This window comes from Palaemon carinicauda, chromosome 19, assembly GCF_036898095.1.
Source record: "Palaemon carinicauda isolate YSFRI2023 chromosome 19, ASM3689809v2, whole genome shotgun sequence".
NCBI classification, from domain to species: Eukaryota; Metazoa; Arthropoda; class Malacostraca; order Decapoda; family Palaemonidae; genus Palaemon; species Palaemon carinicauda.
Window position 1 is genome coordinate 117,516,568 of NC_090743.1, and position 25,271 is coordinate 117,541,838.

Sequence of the window (25,271 nt, forward strand, 5' to 3'; positions counted from 1 at the left end):
CAGGAGAGAGGATGTGAGGCTGAAGTTGAGAATAGGATAAAAGCAGCCTGATGGAAGTGGAGGGAGCTAGCAGGAGTAGTATGCGATAAGAAAATACCAATGAAGCTCAAAGTCAAGATCTATACTCTATAGCATAGTAATAGGACCAGTTTAAATGTAAGGATAAAAAACGTAGGCTTTAAGACAAGGAAGAAGCAAAGCTTGAGAGAATAGGAATGAGATTGCTGGGGTGGATTATGGGAATATCACTGCTTGCAAGACTGGAAAATTATGAAATAAGAAGAATAGTAGGCGTAGTAAAGATTAAAGAGGTGGTCAGTGTCACGACTGAGATGGTGTGCGCAAGTGTTGAGGATAGATGGTGAGGAGGGCTTGAGAGGAACCTCTTATGGGGAGAAGATCGAGAGGGACGCAGAGAATTAGATGACAAGATAGCGTGAATGATGATATGGAGAGCAGAAGGATTGTGGAATGGGATGCCTTTGATAGAAGGCATTGGAGAGGGCGCATCGGGGAGCCGACCCTTTAATGTAGGGATAACAGTTTGGAAAGAAGATCGTTAACACATCCTCATACCTCATTACTTGAATAAAATAGGGGAAATAAACTTATTGTAACTTTATACTGGGTAACTATCTCGAGAATATCAACTGCTGGAAACCACCAGCTTAAATATCGATCCTTTTGCATAAAATCAACAACTCCGAAACTAAAGTAGAAGATTCTAATCACTGAGGAGACATATCTCCTTAGTCTCAACGAATTCTATTGATAAATTCACAAGATATCTTGCCAAAGGTTAATATGACAATCTGACTTTACTGACGGAATCAAAAGCATAGATATTCTGGTTTAAAACTCCCAGACTAAGGCAACAGCTGAATATTTACCTCCGACAACGAAGTTGGAAGGAGGTTATATTTTACCCCCTGATTGTGTGCTTAATTGTGTGTGTGTTTATAAACAGCTTCCTGGCCACAACTTTAATAATAGAGTAATAAAACTTGCAGGGATTAACTGTTATATTAAAAGCTGGATATGAATAAATTTTGGAAGGTCAAGCTCAAAGGTCAAGGTCCGGTCAAGCAAAATGTCCAATACGCATAATCAGCCATAAGTTTGTACACAGTTGTCATAGAGACTTAAAACTTGATTCATATTTGAGGTTATGAAATCCACGCCAATTAATACATGTTAAGGTCAAAGGTAAAAGTAAAGGTCGAGCAAAAGGTCGAGAAAGAAGCTGCCGTGGCAGAGGTTTGCGCTCTACGGAGTGTCCTCTAGTTTCTACTATAATCAGTGGTTAGATACACAACCATTTAAAAGCTAGACAAAAGCAATCTCTATCTTAAATTTAGTTAATAGTTGACTTAAGTTATTACAATTTTATGCTACTGTGGGCACTTACGAGATGACTGGTGTCGACCTCTGGACTCGTGCCTTCTAGCTGATTACATCTATGATTTACTTTGAAAACTATGAATGACTCAATATAAATAAATAATTTCAGGTTATCTATCTACACCTACTTGGTAAGATGCAAGGAATTAGGTTCCTAACACTTACAATAAAGGAGGGTGCTGCAATGCTTTACCTAAATCAAATGGCCTACATATTATCGTGGAAGTTGAACCATAAAGTAAGATATATGGAATTTGGCCTTGCACAAAGCCGAGTTCGAAAGATATACATTAATAAGACCAAATGATTATTGTGCCATAATTGCACAAATTTCGTTGAAAAACTATGAATAATTTCTAAAACTAAATAGAAATTATCTAAATATTTAGGAACTAGGGTATCTAATACATGGTCTTTAAAATGGGAATTTAATGTAAGATTGAAAAATGCAAATCAAACAACGGCACGGTTAAGTAAATTTTGGAAATTAAATAGCCAGGAATTACATATTAAAATCAGGCTATATATTAATCTATTGAGATCAGTGTTATTGAATGGACACGAGTCGTGGTATGACAATGAAACAATATCAAACAGATTCTGGAGATTTGAGAACAACCCCCCCCCCCCCAGAAGAATATTGGGAGTTGAATGGCAGGATAGTATTAGAAATGAAACTATAAGAGATTACTCGAGTGCCATATGAGGATAAAATCATGGTGAGGGGTAGATGGAGATGGTTTGTGCATGCTCTTCGCACTCCCCAAGAGAGATTAGTTCGCCAAGCCTTTAACTGGGCTCCACAAGGCACTAGAAGTTGGAAGGAGGTTATATTTTACCCCCTGTTTGTGTGTCTGTTTGTGTGTGTGTATTTATAAACAGCTTCCTGGCCACAACTTTAGTCATAGAGTAATAAAACTTGCAGGGATTAACTGTTATATTAAAAGCTGGATATGAATAAATTTTGGAAGGTCAAGCTCAAAGGTCTAGGTCACGGTCAAGCAAAATGTCCAATACGCATAATCAGCCATAAGTTTGTACACAGTTGTCATAGAGACTTAAAACTTGATTCATATTTGAGGGTGTGAAATCCACGCCAATTAATACATGTTAAGGTCAAAGGTAAAAGTAAAGGTCGAGCAAAAGGTCGAGAAAGAAGCTGCAGTGGCAGAGGTTTGCGCTCTACGGAGTGTCCTCTAGTTTCTGCTATAATCAGAGGTTAGACACACAACCATTTAAAAGCTAGACAAAAGCAACCTCTATCTCAGTTAATAGTTGACTTAAGTTATTACAATTTTATGCTACTGTGGGCACTTACGAGATGACAGGTGTCGACCTCTGGACTCGTGCCTTCTAGCTAATTACTTTACTTACTTTTACTTTAAAAACTATAAATGACTCAATATAAATATATAATGTCAGGTTATCTACTTACACCTACTTGGTAAGATGCAAGGAATTAGGTTCCTAACACATAAAGGAAGGTGCTACAATGCTTTACCTACCATTAAATGGCCTACATATTATCGTGGAAGTTGAACCATAAAGTAGGATATATGTAATTTGGCCTTGCACCAAGCAGAGTTCGAAAGATATACATTAATAAGACAAAAAAAGATTATTGCCTTAATCGGTTAAGGTCTAACTGCGCAAATTTCGTTGAAAAACTATGAATAATTTCTAAAATTAAATAGAAATTATTTAAATATTTAGGAACTATGGTATCTAATACATGGTCTTTAAAATGAAAATTTAATGTAAGATTGAAAATGCAAATCAAACAATGGCAGGGTTAAGTAAATTTTGGAAATTAAATAGCCAGAAATTACATATATATATATCAATTTATTGAGATCGGTGTTACTGTATGGACACGAGTCGTGGTATGACAATGAAACAATATCCAACAGATTCTGTAGATTTGAGAATAAACACCCCAGAAGAATATTGGAGTTAAATGACAGGACAGTATTAGAAATGAAACTAAGAGATTACTCGAGTGCCATATGAGGATGAAATCGTGGTGAGGGGTAGATGGAGATGGTTTGGGCATGCTTTTCGTACTCCCCAAGAGAGATTATTAATCCGCCAAACCTTTAACTGGGCTCCACAAGGCACTATAAGAGTTGGAAGACCCAGACCTACATGGCTGAGGACTATGAAGAATGAAGTGGGAGATGATGAATGGATAGGTATTGATTCAAAAGCTCAAGATAGACACGACTGGCGAAATCTAACCGACTCCCTTAGCGTTAATAGGCGTAGGAGGAGATGATGATGAAAATCAAATAGGATACATCTGTCATAAAACAAATAAGGGTTTTATTATAGATCCGGTCAGAACATTTTCAATGATTTTTTCCATAAACTTTATCATTAAAAGACATACTTACACATTACGATAGAAGACATAGGAAACGCCAACAGATGTATATTCAATTGCTGACGCATATAAAACAAATTCGCACTAAAACACTTAAACACAACAAAAACATACTTTCCCGGTTGAAGTTTGACTTTACGTTCGATTGCCATCTTCAAGACTTCAACGACGAAATGTAAACAAAAAATTTTGATGAATTGAGCTTCCAAATTATCATTTCACTTTCATTCTATTATTGACTCTGGTGATTCATCGTGTTTGATTACGTAGGAATGTGATCTTTATTACAATAAGATGTATTTTAGACTACAGGAAATTATTCACTTTCATTTCATATAGACACTTAATAGGTGCTAGCAAAGTGCTAGCATGTAAGTATGGAAACGATAATAGATTATGAAACATTTCCAAAATACTTAACTTTAAACTATGAATACCTGACGACTCATTTCTGGTTGATGATTAAATTTAAAAATCAAACTTTAAACTAGATATTTTTTAAAGAAAATCTGACATTGCTGTCTATTCTTTATATTAAAATTAATTTAATTTCAATCCGTATGGCGTTTACAGACAATATTTATCAGTGAACAAAACCTTCGAAACATTATGAAAATATGAATTTCATGTTTCATTTAATTTCGTCTGTAACGTTGTGTTCTCTAAACGAATACAACGAAATATGCAATATATTCACACATGCTGTAAATATTGAAAGACTAGCGCAACAAAAATTAGGATATACTATAATTCTATTCATTATTAAGGAATGTTAAGCACACAATTGAGGTATTTTTCAAATCAACATCGGCCAGTGTACAAGGAATTCATCATTGCCAACTTTAGTTATGCGAAAATTTAAATAATTACATAAATATATTTAATTTAATTAATGGCATGTCTTTATAAGTAAATGTTAATTGATTGAATTCTATTAAAATTGATTTCTGTGTATATGTTATTGAAACAACAACGACCAGGAATGTGAAGTAATCATTAATGCTAGTTATACAATAGCTATGAAAAAACTTGAAGTGTGATAGGAATATTTCTAAAAATAAATCTTACGTTTGCATATTTGATTAAAGTGTATTTTTATTGATTATATATGTGTGTTATCATATAAAACATTGAATATAAAATTTAGAAACGTGGGATTATAGTTCTGGCAACGTTGCTCTTCATGTAAACAAACAAGTGTTGGGATTTAGGCCTGATGGCAGAAACTCGCAATGTTCTCGTCATACAGAGTGACTGGCATGACACTCTCAGGTAAATTACAGTTTAACTTTATAACTGAAGTGTATTTATTAATTGTCTTGAGTTATTTCGTCACGCCGAGCTTAAATTCTGTATGGATGTCGCGACTCGGCCTGGTCTATGTTTGGATACCATTGTCTTTACCGTATTGGAGTTTGCTTTTAAGTTTATTTTTTTATATAATATTGTGATACTGTACTGTAAATTAAAACCAACACCTTGGAGGTATATAACCTACGTAATGTAACCTAATTGACTCGCCTTCCCCTAGTCCTAGGTTTAACGTTATACTGGGTAATCTAGAGTAGGACTATGTTGGGAAAACTGGTCCATATTTGGCCTTTATTGAGACAGCTTGGCCCATAACAAGACAACTCAGCCTATATCAATACAACTCTGCTCATGGAAATTTTATTTTAGGTTTGTGTGTAGATTGCTGGGTCACCAGGCCTGCCGGTTTGTATAGAAAATGAGAATCTTTCCTATCCGTATCTGTTGTCACCCCCGTTTTATTATATCTATGCTTGCAATTAAATATTTGGAGCCTCTGCCGTTTATGGGGACAGCCCTTTGACCGGCCGAAAATCTAGGTAAAAAAGTCCGAAATCGGCTCTTTTTTACGGGAATGATTTGTTAAATAATGTAGATTGACGGGACAGTATTAAATTGTAAAACCGAATGTTTCTTGAAATCGAGTAAAAAAAAGTCCGAAATCGGCTCTTTTTACGGGAATGATTACATGACGTGTCCTTAAAAACTACAAACTTAACGAAGGGGTAAATATGTAGATTGACGGGACAGTATTAAATTGTAAAACCGAAGGTTTCTTAGACTGGGATGACACGGGCTCTATCTATCGGGAAAGTTGGAAACTAAGTAGGAAAATCTGCTCTTTTTCGCGGGAATGATCACGGAATAAAATATTAAATTCACTAGTTTTGTAACTGCTTGTCCCAACAATCTACATACTAGGAACCCCCCTGCGACCCCCCAAACACTGTTGCTAACATACAAACCCCACAAACCAAACCTAACCAATCCTAGTAGTTCCCAGGTCACTACCCCTACCCGGGGGCAAGCCCCCGGACCCCCTTCGTAAGTCTCTCTCCTACAGAAAAGAAGTTCCATGTCCTTACCTTCATCGTGAACTAAACGGGGGGGCTGACGCCCCCCTGCGACCCCCCAAACACTGTTGCTAACATACAAACCCCACAAACCAAACCTAACCAATCCTAGTAGTTCCCAGGTCACTACCCCTACCGGGGGCAAGCCCCCGGACCCCCTTCGTAAGTCTCTCACCTACAGAAAAGAAGCTTTGGGCAGCACTCAAAATTATATCTTATCCACATGATCATATTATAGGTTACTCAGGCTTACCTTAAATTTCGTAGTCGCTAAAACCACATCAGGGCCACATCACCTGTTTTACACTTTTTACATGTACCTCTAAAATCCCTTAAGAGGCCTTCTCGAAATAAATAGTGAAAGAATTCGGGGGTAACACGAGTGAAATCACGTAGATGTATATATCTGAGAGTCTTAATTGCATCAATCTGATCAATACGGGAGATAAACTCGAAAATATCACTCACAGAGAAACTATACGGAACAGGTCTATCCATCACAGCGGTTAGACTTGGAAAGGGTCGGCTGTAGGTCAATCTCGGGTCATGGGGGGGATTAAAAATTTGAAATCACGCGGCCCACGAAAGGGTTAGTTCGGTTGCTTTGTTTGACACTGGCTTTATCTGACGAAATATCTTAACTAGATGCTGGATAACCTAACCTTTGTTTGTATATAAAACAAAATAGTATTCGGTATAATTTTGGGACGATTTCGAAAGAAATAACAATCTTAACAAGAGATTAAAATGAAAATTGTTGAAATTAGCGAAAACATACGTACGAACATCGAAAACTGTTCATGCTTGCGCGACCTGCTGATATGCGAATCGAGCGCCGCCAAACGGGTGTTATTATAATCAGGCAGGAAACAATGATTGCGGGAAATTTTACGACCGAGTAAGTTGGCCGTGGCTTCAGCGTACGACGCATTGTAACGGCCTTTTTCTAACATAACATTTCATGATAAATATCCCAGCAGTATCAAATGTCACTAAACATCACGTGTCCTTAAAAACTACATACTTAACTAAGGGGTAAATATGTAGATTGACGGGACAGTATTAATTTGTAAAACCAAACGTTTCTTAGACTGGGATGACACGGGCTCTGTCTATCGGGAAAGTTGGAAACTAAGCAGGAGCTACCCGTGACTTGCGTACGGACCATGCTGAACTTAGAAAATATTGCCGTGGTAAAGGTAAATTGTGTTATTAGTCAAAACGATAAATTAACATCATATTATGGTATGTTAGAAAATTGTAAAGAACATCAACCCCATAATGAAATACGATTTGGCTAGTAATAAGAAAGATATCCCTGTCCCCATAAACGGCAGACACCCCAAATATTTTATTGCTCTTCTGTCTGGCAAGCGGTATATTTTGCTCTTTTGATTGTTAACCTAGTGGGAAAGTATTTGGTAATATATCGGTAGAGTCTCACCTAGCCCTTACTGCATGCCAGTGCATAGGAGCTTGATGTTTTTTTTTATTTTTGCAAGCGCACGGCAGAGCAAAAACCATTAAGGACTGTATCAAAATATACCCAAAATCTAATGGTAATTTTGCTCAGCTGTGCGCTTGCTTCGCTTGCGAAAAAAGAAAAACATCAAGTTCCTATATACTGGCAAGCGGTAATGGCTGGGTGGGACTCTACCAAAATATTACCAAATATTTTGCCAGACAAAAAATTGGTAACCTAACCACCTACACACTACCCTTGTTTTATTTTATATAATTTTTATATTTGCTATATGTAGACATGCAGTGCACAGCGACTATGTGTAAACTTTATGATATATATTTATATGAGGAAACATAACATTTATTCACACATCAGAAGTATAAAAATCAGAATTATCTCTAAATGAGAAGTGAGAATCCACATGATAAATGTCAAAAATGAGAAATTTAAAAAAATGAGAAAAAAAAAGCATTCAATCTATAATGACTGAGCGTAGACTTTATAGCATTACTTGGCGTCTGTTGGAATGAATCGGTTATAAGGGTTTTTACACAATTTCATGAATTAAGATGTGCCTCATTCTAATAGCAGTGGAACAAAATGCACAGGGATACTCTTAGCTTATAATAATAATAATGATGGAGGCTTTTCCAGACTTTATTTCAAGGAGTGATGATAAGGATCACGACATCTAGACTGTGCCCTATAGGCCTATATCCATTGAAAAATACATACCATCATCTGTTATAACTTACATCTACAAAACAACACTTTGAGATACTTTGATACAGATAATTTCCTGTCAGCGATTTATTATAGTACTTCGTTACTGTTAGATTAAATTGCCTATGCTGTTAATTGTGTATATGTTGTCACTAAATTTAAAAACAATTAATAGATCGTACTAGTCCTATGTTTTTATCTTCAACAAAAATACAATTATAATTTTATAACTAACAATATTTGAGTAGTTATCCTATTACAAATTATAGATACAAACATGTATGATATTCTATTGTATATAAGTAAAGATATATAATTGAAGAATTCTTTGCTTAAATGCATAGAAATACTGCTTGTATATCTGGCTTACATTTGATATATGTCCCTTGTTATATAAAATGCAATACTTTAGAGTTTAAATTCTTTGTTTATAAAACTTTCATATAAAATAGGAAGCAATAGTTTTAAGAAATTTATTCTTCATCAATGAAAATATCATTCTTTTTCAACTTTGGCTTTCGGGCCTATTTTTTCAATCCCCGTTTCATATTTGTTTTAAACAAAGGAGTTATCAATGGTAGCTTTATGTAACATAATCATAATCTTTGTAGACCAATGGACACAGTTTAGCTAAGACGTAGGAAAAGGAAGTTCGTTTCTGTCTAACAGTAATTTCATAGTATAGTACAATATAATTAATGAAGGAAATAAGAAGTGTCTTTGATGTATTTATACGTACTGTGCGCGCTACTTTAAACGATTTGGGTGGAAATCCGTATTTTTCAAATTATAGGCTTTAAAATTTTAAAAGTTATGATTGGGTAAACTATATTTATGAAAGGAACCAAACACAAGGTTATGACCTAACGTAAGGTCCCCCACCTAACCTAATCTAGGAATGGGATCCTGCAGCTTCTCTGAACTTCTGTGCCCTTAGGTTAGTCTAACATATGTCGCAACTCTTTGTTTACTTTCCAACCAATTTTCATTCTGAAATTTGTTTTTCTAGATTTATTTCTTAGTTTAATCATCCCTAGAAATTAGATGAGTATATTTTTTCATTGTTTAAATTCATCAAACCATTAAAAACACCTGTATAAATACACTAATAACATCTGTTATTGCCTTCAAAATGAGTATCAAAGTAGAAATGTTTCAATTTGTTTGCGTCAGAGGCGGAAACATCATTAGTATATACTGTGGTAGAAAATTGGCCTTGAAAAAATCTCGTAACAGTAAAAACAGATCTGATTGTTGATTAAAAATGTCTGTCAGGCCCAATAATACAGGAGATGGGAAATCAAAGTCGTGAGAGCAGCACCATCTGTTGGGAATTTTGAGATATTCTGAGAGACGTCCATTGTCGCAGATAAGGGTATGATTGATAAACAAAGCTTAACCTGAAGAAAAATTGTTCTTCATTTGTTGTTACTGTTATTGCTATATGATTTATAACATTGTTTCAAGAGGATAGATAGTGGAAAGCCTTAATGAAAAACTGTTATTACAGTATTAGATTTAAACCCTTCTTATACAGGTTTAGATAACTTTTTTCATTAGGTCAGTCTAGTGAATGAAGTACTGAAGTAAGGTATGAGATAATTTATTATAAGTACAGTACTGGTACTCTTTATCTAGATAAAGATAAATTATCTTTAATGTAAAAAATGTGTATAATGCAGAGAAATAAGCTTTCAATCCTGGATTCTAACTTTATACAGTACCACTATTTCACAAGTGTTGTCTTTATTTTCTTGTAATAGAGTTTGTAAATTTATAAGTATGTCTTTTAACTTATCAAGGGAACACTTTCTTGCTTTTACTAATGATCACTTTACTTAGGTTCCATTACTATTTTCAGAGACAACGACACTACAGCCTGGATCTTTAGAAAGCCGCTCGGAGGGAAATCTGAACATGGCAAGATTGGAGGCAGCATGTCCGATGGTATTTTCACCGTTCACTCTCGAACAGAGAGGACGTTATCGGTAACCCACAACACGACCGGTCTGACCACTGTTTTCGTAGCTCCTGTGGCTGTGTTTGGTGGTCTTCATTCTAAAAGTGTGAGTGTGTGAGTACTGTACTTTTATGTGCTAATATATTGATGTACGGTTGTTTCATGGCAGGGTAATGTTAGTTATGATAGTCTTTTTACTGTCGTTATGAGAATGAAAACCTTTGTATGGTGCTGTACCTACATCATAGAGTTGCCAGATATCTCATTTGCTTGCAGTGATAGTGCCAAAATTTAAAAGGCCACTTGTACTTTAGTTTATGTTTTGACCCCCTGTATTTTAAACAGCTGATAATACTTCCTTACTAGTTAATGTGGTCTTCACTCAGAATGGGGATTGTCTGCCAGTACAATAGCAGATCCGCTAAAGAAAAAGATTATTCTTATTCTCTGTTGGTACTCTGGCAAATTCCACCCTCCTTTACGACAGGCAAGTAAAGTAAATGTTGACATTATGAAAGTGGTATTGTATATATGTTTTTAGCCACAACATATAAACATTGCTCGTAGTTCTTTGGAAAATGTAAAAGTACCTGTTTAAAGTCAAATAGTTGCCTTGAAAATAAAAACATAAACCATTCCACATGAATGAGACTTAAATCTCTAGTTTGTTCCGTAACTTGTATACAAACCTACGCTATTTATTAGGGGTATTACTTTCGGTAAAACTGCAAGGACGAGCCATGAGAATTTTAGCGAGGGTTAATTACCCATCTCATTAGTTACCGGGGGTAGGGGGGATAGCTTGCTACCACTCCCATACCTGTGATTTACCTCACTTTACTTTCGGCTCAGATGGATACCGGTTGTTAACCCTCTTCCTCCTCGCTTATTTTGGACTGCCATTAATTTTTTCCGTAACCGAAATACAAACCACGCTATTTACATTGGGTTTACCTTTTAGCGCAGCTGAAATGACGAGCCAATAGTTTTAACGAGGGTTAATTACCCCTGCGCTTGTTAGCGGGGGGTAGGGGAAGGGTAGCTTGCTACCCCTCCCCCCCCACACACTGGTGATTTGCCTCACTTCACTTTTGGCTTGGCGATGAACAGACCCTCTGTCTATCGTCGACGTCGTGGTGGCAGAGGCCTCCGGCGGGGCGGGGCAATCCTCTGCAGGTGCAGTTGAGGATGTTGGTGCTGACGGCTCTCCTCCCCCTTCCGTACATCCTTCGAAGGGGGAAGTGAGTCCTACGGGCTCGTCTGCTGTCCAGCTTTCCTCTAAGGGGAGTGCCTTGACTGAGACTCCCCTTCGGAGGACTGATGGTCTTGATGATCTTCCCCGTGGCCGCCTTCGCCGTAAGGCTCACCGTCCGCTACGTCGCAAGGGCCTCCCATCCCCTTATAAGGGGGTTAAGAGGCGCCTTTTTGGATCTTCTTCTTCCGAAGGGGACTCTCCTCGTCGTATTCAGCCTACAGCTCTTGCTCCTTTGGACCTCTCTGGGGACCGGTCTCCTACTCCTGCTAGAACTTCACCTTCTGGGGACCTCGTCACCCGACGGGCAACGGTCCCTTCGGGGCAAAGGGATTCTTCCCTTTCACGTGCAGCGTTAGCGCACAGGCGCTCTCCTGCTCGTCAATGCTCTCCTGCTCGTCAGCGCTCACCTGTTCGCCAGCGCTCTCCTGATGTTCGCCCTCCTTCTCGCCAGCGCTCTCCTGAGGACATCCTCCATCCTGTGGTTCCTGAAGAGGGCTCAGCGCGCCAGCATTCCCCTGCTCGCCCTTCTGCAGTGTTAGCGCACAGGCGCTCTCCTGCTCGTCAGCGCTCTTCTGATCGTCAGCGCTCTCCCGTTCGTCAGCGCTCTTTTGAGGATCATCGCCCTCTTGCTCGCCAGCGCTCCCCTGTGGTCTCTGAACATCCTGCAGTCCCTGTTGGGCACCCTGCGCGCCATCAGTCTCCTGAGGTCTCTCGCGATCCTCATCTTGTTTCTACTCAACATCGTCCGCGTTCTCCAGCGCGTGTTTCTGAAGCACATGTTCGCCCACGCGCCTACGCTCTTCCTGTTCCTGTTCGTGAACGCGCCGCGCCAACTGCTCCTTCACAGGATTTCACGCATCGCCCTCTTGCTCGCCAGCGTTCACAGACAATCCTAGTATCGCCTGCTCTTCAGCGTTCTCCTACGCGTCAACGATCACCTGATCATTGGCGATCTCCGGACCGCCCGCGTGACTTACAGCCTGCGCGCACGCGGTCTCCAACGCGTCGTCGGCCAGAGATTCTGGAAGGACATGGTTCGCCCTCGCGCGATCATTCACCTGCGCGCTATCGCTCGCCAGCGCATCACCATGAGACAACGCGCCATCGCTCACCTGTGCGCCAGCGTTCGGCAGCTCACCACCGATCGCCTGCTCGCAATCGCTCTCCCTCGCACTACAGGTCTCCTGACTTACGTCGCCAGCGATCTTCGGAGCGTTCTCACTCGCCCACGCGGCAACGCGTTCCCTCGCCATCGCGCCAACGCATTCGTTCGCCGGCTCGGCCACGCGCTCGTTCGCCTGTACGCCCTCGCGCTCGTTCGCCTGTACGCCCTCGCGCCCACGCGACCATCGTTCGCAGCGAATTTCGCAGCCAGTGATAGCAGCAGGAACGCGTGTTTCCAGACAGCGCTCTGGATCGCCTCCATCTAAACGCAGGACTGTTGTGCAGGACAGGGAAGACACTGCGGAGAGGTTAGTGCGTCTTTCTTCCCCCCCCTTCTTTTCAGGCAGGTACAGTGGTGTCCACGCCGAAGGATCGCCCTATCCCTTTCTCTCCAGCGAGGATTTCGGACTCTGTGTCCGTGGAGCAACAGACTTGGTTTGGTCCTCTGATGCGGGCATTAGTGAGGGTAATGAAACCAGCACTCGCCGATCAGGGCAACAAACCAACGGCTGCCTCTCCTACGCTGAAGAGAAAGAGAGGAGTGGACTTCGTGGTGACTTCCCCCAGGGCAAAGTTGGTTCCCAAGAGGTCTGTCGCGAAGGCCCCTTCTCCTGCTCGAGCGTTTTCTCCTTCTCCCGTGGACGAGGCTTTTACGTCCTCGGGTGAGTCCATTGAAGCTGTAGTCTTCCCCTCGGCACCAAGGGGGGAGCCTTCTCTTCATGGAGGAGAGTCGTCTCGTGCGGAAGGGGCTCTTCGAACCTCTTTGTTGGGATCCTGTATCCCTCCCAGGGGGGAATCCAAGGACTCCAAGACCGTCCCGAAATCATCTTCGAGGATTCACCAGGAACCCGCGGCTCCCCGGGGGAACGTCCACGCTTCACCCCAGGAAGAGATTCCGGGGACAGGAGACTTAGCTGCCAGCCCGCAAGGAGGAGATCAGCAGGAATCTGAACATGCCTTCTGGCAGGTCCTGAGCCTGATGAGGCAACTCAACGGGCTTATGGACCCCGTGATCGCCCCCCGTGAAGGCAAGGACACTATCTTGGACGAAGTGTTCGACGTTCGGAAGGCCCCTAAGTCCAGTGCGGCTCTGCCCTGGTCTCGGGGTCTGAAGAGTGCCAGAGCCAGGGCCAACGCCCAGCTCGCAATTCTTGCCTCCTCCAGTCGTTCCTCTGCCGGGAACAAGCTCATCCCTCCTCGTCTTCAGCAGAGGAGGTATTTTGAGATCTTAGGTGAGTCCAGTCTCGCTCTTCCTCTCCATCACTCCGTGGAGGAGCTGGCTAAGGGAGTTCCCCTTGAGAAGCTCTCTGCTCGGCAGGTGTCGTTCTCGGCGGCAGAGATCCTGAGCCATGAAAAGGTCGCGAAGTGTGCCATGCAGGCCACTTCGTGGCTGGAGTTTTGGCTAGGAACTCTGGGCATCCTATTGCGCTCCGAGGACTTGTCTAAGGAGACCAATAGGAAGGCCCTGGAGACCTTCTTACTCTCGGGCACCCGCTCCATCAAGTTTTTGGCGCACCAGGTCACCACCCTGTGGGCCAACTCGGTGTTGAAGCGGCGCGATGCGGTGACTGAGAGATTCCATCCGAAGGTCCCCGCCGTGGATGTGTGTAGGCTCAGACATGCTTCCCTTCTTGGGGAGAACCTGTTTGAGCCACAGGACCTGGAGCGAACGGCTGAGAGGTGGAGGAAATCCAGCACGGACTCCCTCCTCCATAGGGCCCTTACAGCTCGGCCCTATAAGCCTCCAGCTCCGCCGCAACAGCAGCAGCAGCCTCGTAAGGCTCCGAAGCAGGCACCGGCAGTTAAGAAAGTGGTGTCTAAGCCCCAGCCCTTTCCAGCCAAGGTCAAGAGGGGCGGAAAGTCCTCCAGGGGAGGCAAGACTCCTAGGGGTAGCGGCCGCGGCCGCAAGCCCTAGGGGTGGCAGTCCCCCTGCGTCTCCACCTGTGGGGGGATGCCTTCAGCGTTGCGTCCGCAGGTGGCAGCAACTCGGGGCCGATGCTTGGACGGTCTCAGTGATCGGCCAAGGCTATCGCGTCCCGTTCACAACTTCTCAACCTCCCCTGACAGCGAATCCAGTGTCGTTGAGCTCCTATGCCACGGGGTCGGCAAAGGGGCTGGCCCTTCGGGCCGAAGTCAAGACCATGCTAGAGAAGGGTGCTCTCCAGGAGGTCGTGGACGGCTCCCCAGGCTTCTTCAGTTGACTCTTTCTTATAAAGAAGGCGTCTGGAGGCTGGAGGCTGGAGACCTGTCATCGACCTCTCGGCTCTGAACGGGTTTGTCAAGCAAACCCAGTTCAGCATGGAAACAGCAGACACGGTCAGACTTGCGGTGAGACCACAAGACTTCATGTGCACACTGGATCTAAAGGACGCGTACTTCCAGATCCCAATCCATCCGTCTTCCAGGAAGTACTTGAGATTCTGCCTAGACAACAAGATCTACCAGTTCAAGGTGCTGTGTTTCGGTCTCTCCACAGCTCCTCAGGTGTTCACCAAAGTGTTCACCCTGATTTCATCTTGGGCGCACAGGAACGGCATTCGTCTCCTTCGTTATCTGGACGTTTGGCTGATCCTAGCAGACTCAGAGTCGACCCTTCTTCGGCACCGACTAAATCCCATATTCAATTCATTCTTCGGCACCAAGATAGGCTTCTGGATCTTTGCCAGGATCTGGGGATCGTGGTAAACCTCGAGAAGTCCTCTCTGCAGCCGTCCCAACGACTGGTTTATCTAGGCATGCTGATAGACACCAATCTCCACAAAGCCTTTCCATCAGACGACCGGATAGCAAGGCTGAGGAGGGTGGCGGAACCCTTCCTCAGGCGAGAAGAGCTCCCCACCCAGTCGTGGTTGCGTCTCTTAGGTCACCTATCCTCCCTGGCTCGTCTGGTTCCAAACAGCCGCCTCAGGATGAGATCCCTACAGTGGCGGCTCAAGTCCCGGTGGAATCAAGGATCCGATTCTCCGGACATTCTGATCCCGATGGGGTCTTTGGAACAGACGGACTTGCGGTGGTGGCTGGTCGACGAGAACCTGCAGAAGGGAGTGAGTCTTCTCATCCTCCCCCCGGAATTGACTCTGTTTTCGGACGCGTCAAAAGAAGGGTGGGGGGCGCACGTTCTGAACCAGAGGGCCTCAGGCCTTTGGTCAGAATCAGAAAAGTGCCTACACATCAACCTGCTAGAATTGAAAGCCGTCTTTCTGGCTCTTCAGCAGTTCCAACGGCCCCTGGCGGGTCACTCCGTGGTGGTGATGAGCTACAACACCACAGTAGTGGCTTATATCAACAAGCAGGGAGGCACTTTTTTGCAGCAGCTATCCCATCTTGCAGTAGAGATTCTGAGGTGGACCGAAATCCACTCGATATCACTATCAGCTCGCTTCATTCCTGGTAAGAGGAATGTGCTCGCCGACAGTCTGAGCAGGGCCTCGCAGATAGTGAGTACCGAGTGGTCTTTGGATCGTCAGATAGCCAACAAAGTCCTGACTTTGTGGGGTTCCCCGACTGTGGACTTGTTCGCGACAGCGTTGAACTTCAAGCTGCCCCTGTACTGCTCCCCAGTCCCGGACCCCAAGGCACTCTGGCAAGATGCTTTCCAGCAACGGTGGGACAACATCGACGTGTACGCCTTCCCACCGTTCTGTCTGATGAGAAGGGTGCTCAACAGGACCAGACTATCGGTCAACTGTTCGATGACTCTGGTAGCTCCGCTATGGCATCACGCGGAATGGTTCCCGGACCTTCTGCAGCTCCTGACGGAGCTCCCGAGGGAACTTCCTCCACGACACGAGCTTCTCAGACAACCCCACTCCGGCGTCCCTCACAAGGCCGTGACCTCGCTTCGGCTTCACGCCTGGAGACTATCCAGCGTCTCCTCACGGAGAGAGGCTTTTCGCAACAGGTTGCGGAGAGAATGTCTCGGCACCTGCGAAGGTCCTCTGAGGGAGTCTACCAAGCAAAGTGGAGAGTCTTTTGTGGTTGGTGTCGTGGGAGGGGTATCTCTCCACTCGATGCCACTATTCCAGCAATAGCAGAGTTCCTCATGTATTTGCGGGAAGAAATGCGCCTTTCTGTCTCGGCGGTGAAAGGCTATCGCTCAGCCTTAAGTCTAGCTTTCAGACTCAAAGGAATGGACATTTCTTCCTGGCTGGAACTTTCCCTACTCATACGAAGTAATGAACTTACCTGCCCTCAGTCGGAAGTGAGACCTCCTCCATGGAACATGGTTCGAGTTCTCAGGTCTCTTAAGAGACCTCCCTATGAACCATTACGCCAGGCTTCAGATCGCCACCTAACTTGGAAGACAGTTTTCCTGCTAGCTTTGGCTTCGGCCAAGCGAGTCAGTGAACTTCATGGTCTCTCTTATGACATCGCCCATTCAAGGGGATGGGGGGAGGTAATGTTCAAATTCGTCCCCGAGTTTATTGCTAAGACTCAAAATCCAGGAGTTCCGGACCCTCGGTTCGACTCCTTCCAGATTTTGAGTCTTCGTTCTGTAACATGACCTAGACCATCTCCTACTGTGCCCAGTAAGGAGTCTGAGGCTATATCTCAAAAGTACGGCTGCTGTTCGTCCCCAGGTGCAAGCTTTGTTTGTTAGCACTGGGAGGACTAAGAGGAGGGTCACCAAGAACATCATCTCGGCATGGATTCGTAGGGTGATCCATCTGTCCCTGAATCCAGACCCTCCATCACGTCGCCCTAGAGCACATGATGTCAGGGGTGTAGCTACGTCCCTGGCCTTCAAGAAGAATTTCTCAGTGACGCAGGTTCTTCAAGCTGGGGTGTGGAAGCGTCAGACGACCTTCACAGCCCACTACCTGCAAGACGTGACTCACAAGAGGCTCGATACGTTTTCTATCGGCCCTGTGGTGGCTGCGCAAGCTGGTTTAAAACTTCAGGCTCCTTAGTGGACAAGTAACAGAAGGTTGAGGGCATTGTTATCCGGTCTTAGTCTGCATGAATGAAAAGGTTTGTCTGGCCCTTATTCTTTTCTTCATCTTCCCCTCTCTTGGGGAAAGCAGCATTCTGGGTTCTCTGCACAGCTGACCTCAAACCACTGCAGGTAAACCATGTTTCCTTGTGTTCCTAGTATTAAGATAATACTGTCACGTCCCCATACCCTGACGAGGTGGTATTGGGAGAGTTTTACCCTAAGGTTTCCATCTAAAGGACTACAGGTCAACTTCCTAGGACCAGTCACACTTTATTATACTGTACCTTCACACACAGCTTGCGTAGGCTGCAGTCCTTGCGTAGCAAGGTTCTAGCGAGGTGCAGGGACTCCCTATTGTTGAGTGCGAACACACTCAAATATTGAGTCCCTGGGCAAAGCCAAAAGCCAGTACTGGCTGGGACTTTCCACCCTTCCTAATGGGTGAGTCACCCCTATTAAATAGCATGGTTTGTATGTCAGTTAGGGAACAAATGACAAATTCGTAGATAATTTGTATTTTTCCTAACTACAGTATACAAACCTTAGCTATTTAATCAAACTTGCCCGCCAGCCCTATCCCCCTTGAAGTCCTACCTCCAAGCAAAGTGAGCTCAAGCACAGGTGTGTGTGAGGGGGGGTTAGCAGGCTACCCTCCCTACCCCCTGCTAACTAGCAGTGGGGTAGTAAACCCTCGTTAAAATTCTAATGGCTCGTCATTTCAGCTATGCCGAAAGTAATAACCCTTATTAAATAGCTAAGGTTTGTATAGTTAGGAAAAATACAAATTATCTACAAATTTGTCATTTTCAGCTTCTGTACCGCTTGGAACAACTCCCGCCGGAGGATCAGTGGTTCCGCCAATTAGTGAATATTTTTAGCTGATTTAGATAATTGTAATTCTTGTTTTATTACAGTTACTCTCCGCTTTCCTTTTCCTGTGGATGTTGACCGGGGAAGGGAGTGCTCAGTTCTTATTTTATGTTGTTCCCTCAGTGGTCTCCTTTCCCGCCACGGACTAGGTGTTCCTCCCGAGGGAGTTCTTTGCTACATAATTTATTTTATTTTTCCTCGGTTAGCGATTCAGTTCTTGGTTCGACTAAGAGAGCTGACGAAGTAGAGCTGATCCGTTCATGCCTGGGGAATCTGCTGTCACTACCGGCCCCCAGAGGGCGTCATCCCTTCTCCGTAGAAGTATGCCCATACCAGCTCCTGATCTATGAGGAACTAGCTCCGGTGCTTCCTCAGACAGCGCTATTAGCAGATCATCTCAGAGCGCTGCCAGGAGGGTCACCTCCAGGGGTTGGATTACTTTCCCTTCTGAGGGAGAGTTTTTCTCCCCAGGTGTTGGTAGTCCTCCCTTCCTAGGGAGAACTTCCCTGCATCTTCTTCATCACTTCATCGACTCCGACTGCTGTTGCTGTCTTCGCCTAGACTACGCTCCCCCCTTGCTGAGTCTCTCTTCCTTCGGGGGCTGAGTATAGTTTTAGGCAAGTCTTTCCTGCGAAGTGATCATCTCTCTCGTTCGCGAGAGGGCCCACTCATAGAGACCTCTCTTCGGAGGATTGCTACTGCTGAAGGTCTGCGTGCTGATCCACCAGCCCCCAGGGACATCATCAAAGGGCGTCATCCCTTCTCCTTAGAAGTACACCTTGACCTCTGGTGAAGAGATGCCTCTGGTTCTTCAGCAATGCAGCCTTCTCCCGCAGAGAAGCTTCCTCTTTCATCGTCTTCTGACCCTCGACCTTTGCCCGTTTCTGGACCTTTTCCAGACGACGGTGCAACTATTCCTCGGATTTCGGTCCTGGACTCTTCTGTGGATCATTCGCGAACCCCGTCGGTGGATGTTCGCCCTTCCAAAGGGCACATCCCGGTTCCAGTTCAAATTTCACGCTGACCTGACTTCACCCTTTCCTGTCTCGTATTCATCATCTGCCTGCTTGTGCTGCACCTCCTAAGCGTTTAGCTGTGCACCAGTGCTCTCTAGCCTGCCAGCGCCCTCCAGTGCACCAGCGCTCAACAGCATTATGTCACCGCCCTCTAGCACTTCAACACTTTCCAGAGCGTCATCGCTCGTCAGTGCATCAGCACTCTCCAGTGTTTCAGCGCCCTTCGGTGCCTCAGCATTCGCCTGCTCATCAGCGCATTCGAATGCCTTAGCAATCTTCTGCTTGCCGACGCTCTCCAGCAGATTCTCACCGGTCTAAGGACCAATGTTTGCCTGCTCGCCAGTGCAACAGTGCTCTCCAACTCGTCAGCGCTTCCCTGCACAGCTGCACTCTCCTACGCGATAGTGCTCCCATGCGCTGCACCGTTCTCCTGCGCACCGGCGCTCTCCTACATGCCAGCTCTTTCCTGCGCACCACCGCTCACCAGCTTACCAACGCTCTACAGCTCGCCAGCTCTAGTCTGCACGCACGCGCTCACCTGTGCACCTGCGTTTGCATGCACACCAGTGTTCTCCAGCTTGTCAGTGCTTGCCTGCGCACCAACGTTCTGTGGCTCGCCAGCACTTGCCTGCGCTCACCTGCGCACCAACGCTTGGCGGCTCGCCAGCCCTCTTCTGCGCAATCACCGGAAACTGCACACCATCCTCCTGCACGCCTGCATGCTCCTGCGCATTCTCTGGAAACTGCACACCAGCATCATCCTGCGTGCCAGCCTTCTTCTGCGCACAAGCGCTCGCCAATGCTCCAGCACTCTCCTGCACACTCGCGCGAGAGGCAAAAAGAATGAAAGGGAAAATTTTTTGACAGGTCACCATTGCCCCATTCCCCTCCCCGCAAATGCATTACAGCATGCTCGCCGGGAAAAGAGGGAAGAGGCTTCACAGAAGGGTTCAAGATCCTGAAGACTCCATCTTCAAAGGCGGATCCACCGCATCTACCATTGGTCGAGACTCCTCACAGGGAACCCTTGGTCCGTTTCTTTTCAGGAGGTTTTTCTGACAGCACCACTGTCAGCAAACACGATCTGGACGTTGCGAACTGCCTATCATTATCTCCCCAATCTCTAATTGCCAGCTCGCCGATCATTAGCTCACTGACTGCCGATCACTAGTCCGCCGACCGCCAATTTCTAGCTCATCTTCCACCATGAGAAATCATTAACCAACTGATCGCTAGATCACCGTTTGCTGATAACAAGCTCGCTGATCGCCAGATCGCTAGCTCATCTTTCTCTGATCATTGACCTCCAGTCTTGCCAATTGCCAACGATCTCCGATTGTTAGCGTGCCGATCGCCGATTGCTAGTCTATAACCAGTCATCAGCTTGCTGATCGCTAGCTCTCCGATTACTAGCTCGTCTTTCTTCGATCATCAACCTCAGCTCGCTAATCTCTGACCAGCCTATCGTTAGCTTGCTGATCTCTAGCTTGCCGATCGCCAGTCATCGATCAAGCTCTGATCGTTAATGGCTCACCGATCACCTACTGACGATCATTAAACAATCCTGCTTTTTCTCAGGGCTCTCCAAGCCGATCACCAACTCATTAATCTAAAACTTTCCTTAGCTGACTGATCAGACAGCCTTCATCTGCCTGTCAGTTACCATCTTTAGCTCACAGATCGTAGATTCACTGATCATTGGTAGTTCGCCGTTCACCAGCAGCTCGTCACTCATACTCTAGTCAACCTCTCCCTGTGATTCCCTAGATCAGAAGGCAAACAACACACTTCTTGCTACTTGCTGTTCGCCATCACACCTATCCATTAAAGCGACCGGCAGGCGATCGACAGTCCCCCATCAGCGGCTTGTCGGCAGGTGACTACTCGCGAGCACTCTCCAACTGCACAGTAGCCACAATACCCAGCTGTTGATCATTGGTTAATGTTCGCCAGACCAATGCTGTTCCAAGGAATACCATCAACCCCGTCAGGGTGCATGGTAGGGTCAAGTGTTACCTTAGCCACTTTTATCAGCTAAAGGAGTTCTCTCCCAAGGAAGAATCCTTACACAGGGTATAGCATCCCATCCTTTCCTCCACGAGCCAAGACCCCGGCATCAACAAACTCCCGTGCAAAAGGATCCGTAAGGAGCTTTCCCTTTGGGTCGATGTCCACACCATGTTGGAGAAGTTCGGACAAGGGGTAAGATCACCGGTCTTCCTGTGAACACTGGACCTAAAGGACGCATACTTCCAGGCTCAAATCATCCACCTTCTAGGAAGTATCAGACTTAGTTTAGACAACAGGAAACACCAATTCAGGCACTGTGCTTTGGTCTTACCCCAGCACCCATCCTGGGCTCACAGGATCGGCTTCCGTCTCCTCCGTTTTCGGGACGACTGACTGATCCTAGCAGACTCAGTTTTTTTTCAAGATCTGGTGATCATGGTAAACCTTGGGAAGTCTTCCCTACTTCCCTCTCAGAAGATTGGTATACTGTATCTGGGAATGATTCTAGACACCAATCTTCTGCAGCTTCCTCTCCACAATAAACCTGTCTCTCCATCCCTTGCAACATCCCTTCCAGTGTGCAAGCCAACTATAGGATTAAGGTAAGGAATTGGTCTTTTTTTTTATGAATATTTACTTTAATTCATGTGGTAATGAATTGTTTTCTCTTTTTCTAGTACTTTTTTTATGTCATTTGATACATTTTATTATAGTACAATACTTTACAGTACAGTACAGTACGTATAGAGTAATCTATGGTGTTCCGACTTACACTGAAATTCGGGTTACACGGCATCTTAAGATCGGATCAACGTCGTAACCCAAGGACCCCTTATATAGGTCCTACATTGATAGACTATCCTTACAAGGATATTGGCACTTCCGTGACCGTCTGTCCTTAGACGGTAACCTAGTCTAACGTTTGAGAATCTATTTTTCAAAGTTAGAAGGTTGTGGGAGTCAACACCCTGCACCTCTGATTTTAAACCAGTCAGTATGGTTATAGAGGCCTCCTCTCACTTAAGGATGAGTCCCGTATTACTGGACGAGGGTTTGTATTCGTGTGAGAACAAATCACAAATTTTAGAAGTGAGTTGTATTTTTTCTAAACTATACAAACCTTTGTTTATCAAGTTTCATTTCCCACCTCAACCACCTTGCATGTTACAGGTGAATGTCAAAGGTCATACTCTTAATAAAGGGCTCCGGTTTGTACAGTTAGGAAAAGTACTGTACAAATCCCTGTACTGTACTTTTAAAACTTGTGATTTTTATTCCTCCAATAATAGCTAATCTAATTGATCAGCCAAGCCTTGGATATTTGACACATTAGTCTGGTGTAGCTTCTAAATACACATTAGGAACTGTAAGGTTCTTTTGCTTATGAAAAGAAAATAAGGGACAGTTGAATGGCAGATACTGTAACCAATACATGTAATACATAAAAGGAAAGAGTATTCTCACAAAAATTATCTACCGTATGAAAATATGAAAGAGTTCTCTTATTTTAGGATATACTCAGTATACTATTCTATCTTATTTCTCTTCCTGTTGTTTTTTTTTCCAAGTTTTTATAGTTTATATAGGAAAGATCAAATTTAATGCTGTTACAGTTCTTAAAATATTTTACATTGATTATTCTCTACTTCTCTTGTAGTATATTTATTTGCATATTTTCTTTCCTTACTGGGCTATTTTTCCTTGTTGGAGCCCTTGGGTTTATAGCATCCTGGTTTTACATCTAGGGTTCTAGCTGATCTAGTAATAATAACGATAATAACAATACATAATTTATTAAAAAATTAAGGAAAAAAGGAAAATGTGGGAAAGTATCCTTTGATTAATGTCTGAAGAATTGAAAGATGGAACCAGTACAGATTTATAACGATTTGAGAAACAATTGTTTCATTGTATGCTATGTATTTTGTAGGCCGCTATGCACAGTAGTAATGATTTTATGTTACAGGTAATCTGCCTGGACGTAGCAAACGGGGGCCTCGGTGTATCAGTTTCCACGGACAATAAGCTCGTCGTGTGGGAGTCTGAGACTGGCATCGTTCGTGTACGTAAGCCGTGAACGAGTGAATTTTAAATTGTCTTTGTGATGGTATTACTTAATCCCTTGTTATTTATCATTTACCCTTTCAATATCTTGATTGATTAGTATTTTGTCTCTCTATAACTACATTACTTCATCTACTCCACTGTAAAATTTGCTTGAGAATAAGATACAGTATTGTATGGTATGCAGTTTCTTTCTCTTCCTCTTGTTTTATTAAAGTTTGTTCCGTAACCGAAATACAAACCACGCTATTTACATTGGGTTTACCTTTTAGCGCAGCTGAAATGGCGAGCCATTAGAATTTAATGAGGGTGTATTACCCCCGCGCTAGTTAGCGGGGGGGTAGGGGAGTGGTAGCTAGCTACCCCTCCCCCCCTCACACACAGATGAATGCTCACTTTTCACTTTTGGCTCGGACTGTGAAAGACGTCTCTGTCTTGGTCCTCTCTTGGCAGCTATTGTTTGTTTTGTCTTTACTTAATCGCTTACTTTTCTTTTACTCAATATATATGTAAACATGTTTTCATGTTTGTATATATATTTGAGTATAGAAATCAGTAAGTTTCCTTTTCAGATTTGTGTGTGTAGTGTTCGATATCTACGTGGTGTCCTCGGCAGTTAAGCCACCACGGCGTAATTTTATGGGTGGCGATCGAGTTTGACTTCGGTCTTTCTCTCTCTCTCTCTCTCTCTTGAGGTCGTTCACCCTTTTACTACGTGTTACTACGCCCTTGTAGCTTCCTTTCCGTGTGGGGGGGTTGCTACGCCGTACGTTTGTCTCAATTAGTTTATGAATCTAATTGTAGTTGTTTTTTTGTTTTTTTTCAGCTTGTAGAACGATTTCTTACTGGGTTTTCGTTCTTTCTTTAGTGTTCATTCATTTTTAAATTACATAATTACATAGTTTCATAATTATAATTGTTATAATTCTGTTTTGGTTACAGCTCTCCTTCCGTGAGTGTAAGTGGTTGTGAGGGCACGTGCCTGTTGTGTAATTCTTGTTACCTTTCCCTCGGGATTCCTCTTCGGAGCCTTCCCGGGGGAATGAATGTGTACTACAGTAATGATTTTTGTTTTATTTTTTTAGTTCGTTTCTGTAATATGGCAACGGTGTGGGCTGTCTTGTTGAGGCCTGGGGATTCGGCTGTTGCTGCCTCCCCCCTTGTATTTTCGTCAGGGGCGTGTCTCCTTCTACTGGAAGTACTCCCGTGACGACGGACAGCTCTCCAGTTCATTTTAGAACTCTCAGGAGGCTTGCCTCCTTGGGCGGGTAACTTACCTTCCGAGGGAAGTTTTTCCTGTCCAGGCTTGAGTTTTTCCCCTTTTGGGGGGTTCTTCTCTTGCCTTTTTTTCGTGCGACTATGCTCTTGGTGCTGAGCGGTCACACCTGCAGTTTCGCTCAAGGGGCTGGGCAACTGCAGGAGCCCTTCTTCGGAGGATTGCTCCTTTTAGGTCACTGGCTGACCAGTCTCTTCTACGAAGTGTTTCTCTTTCGTTCGCGAGAGAGTACACTCATAGAGACTCCTCTTCGGAGGATTCTTCTGCTGCTGTTGCTGTTGGCCTCCCTTGCCGTAAGGCCCACTGTCCGCCTTGTCGTAAGGGCCTCTCATCTCCCTATAAGGGTGCTAAGAGGCGCCTTTTT

General features: G+C 44.2%; 1 protein-coding gene across 1 annotated transcript in view; it reads left to right on the forward strand.

Moving 5' to 3' along the window:
* Positions 1–4,927: 4,927 nt before the first annotated feature.
* LOC137658770 (proteasomal ATPase-associated factor 1-like) overlaps positions 4,928–25,271 on the forward strand; it is a 51,790-nt gene continuing 31,446 nt past the window's right edge. The window contains exons 1-3 of the mRNA XM_068393792.1: positions 4,928–5,056; positions 10,218–10,422; positions 23,534–23,629. Of these exons, the coding sequence (XP_068249893.1) occupies positions 5,001–5,056; positions 10,218–10,422; positions 23,534–23,629 (357 nt within the window). The 5' untranslated portion in view covers positions 4,928–5,000. The remainder of the gene's footprint in view (positions 5,057–10,217; positions 10,423–23,533; positions 23,630–25,271) is intronic.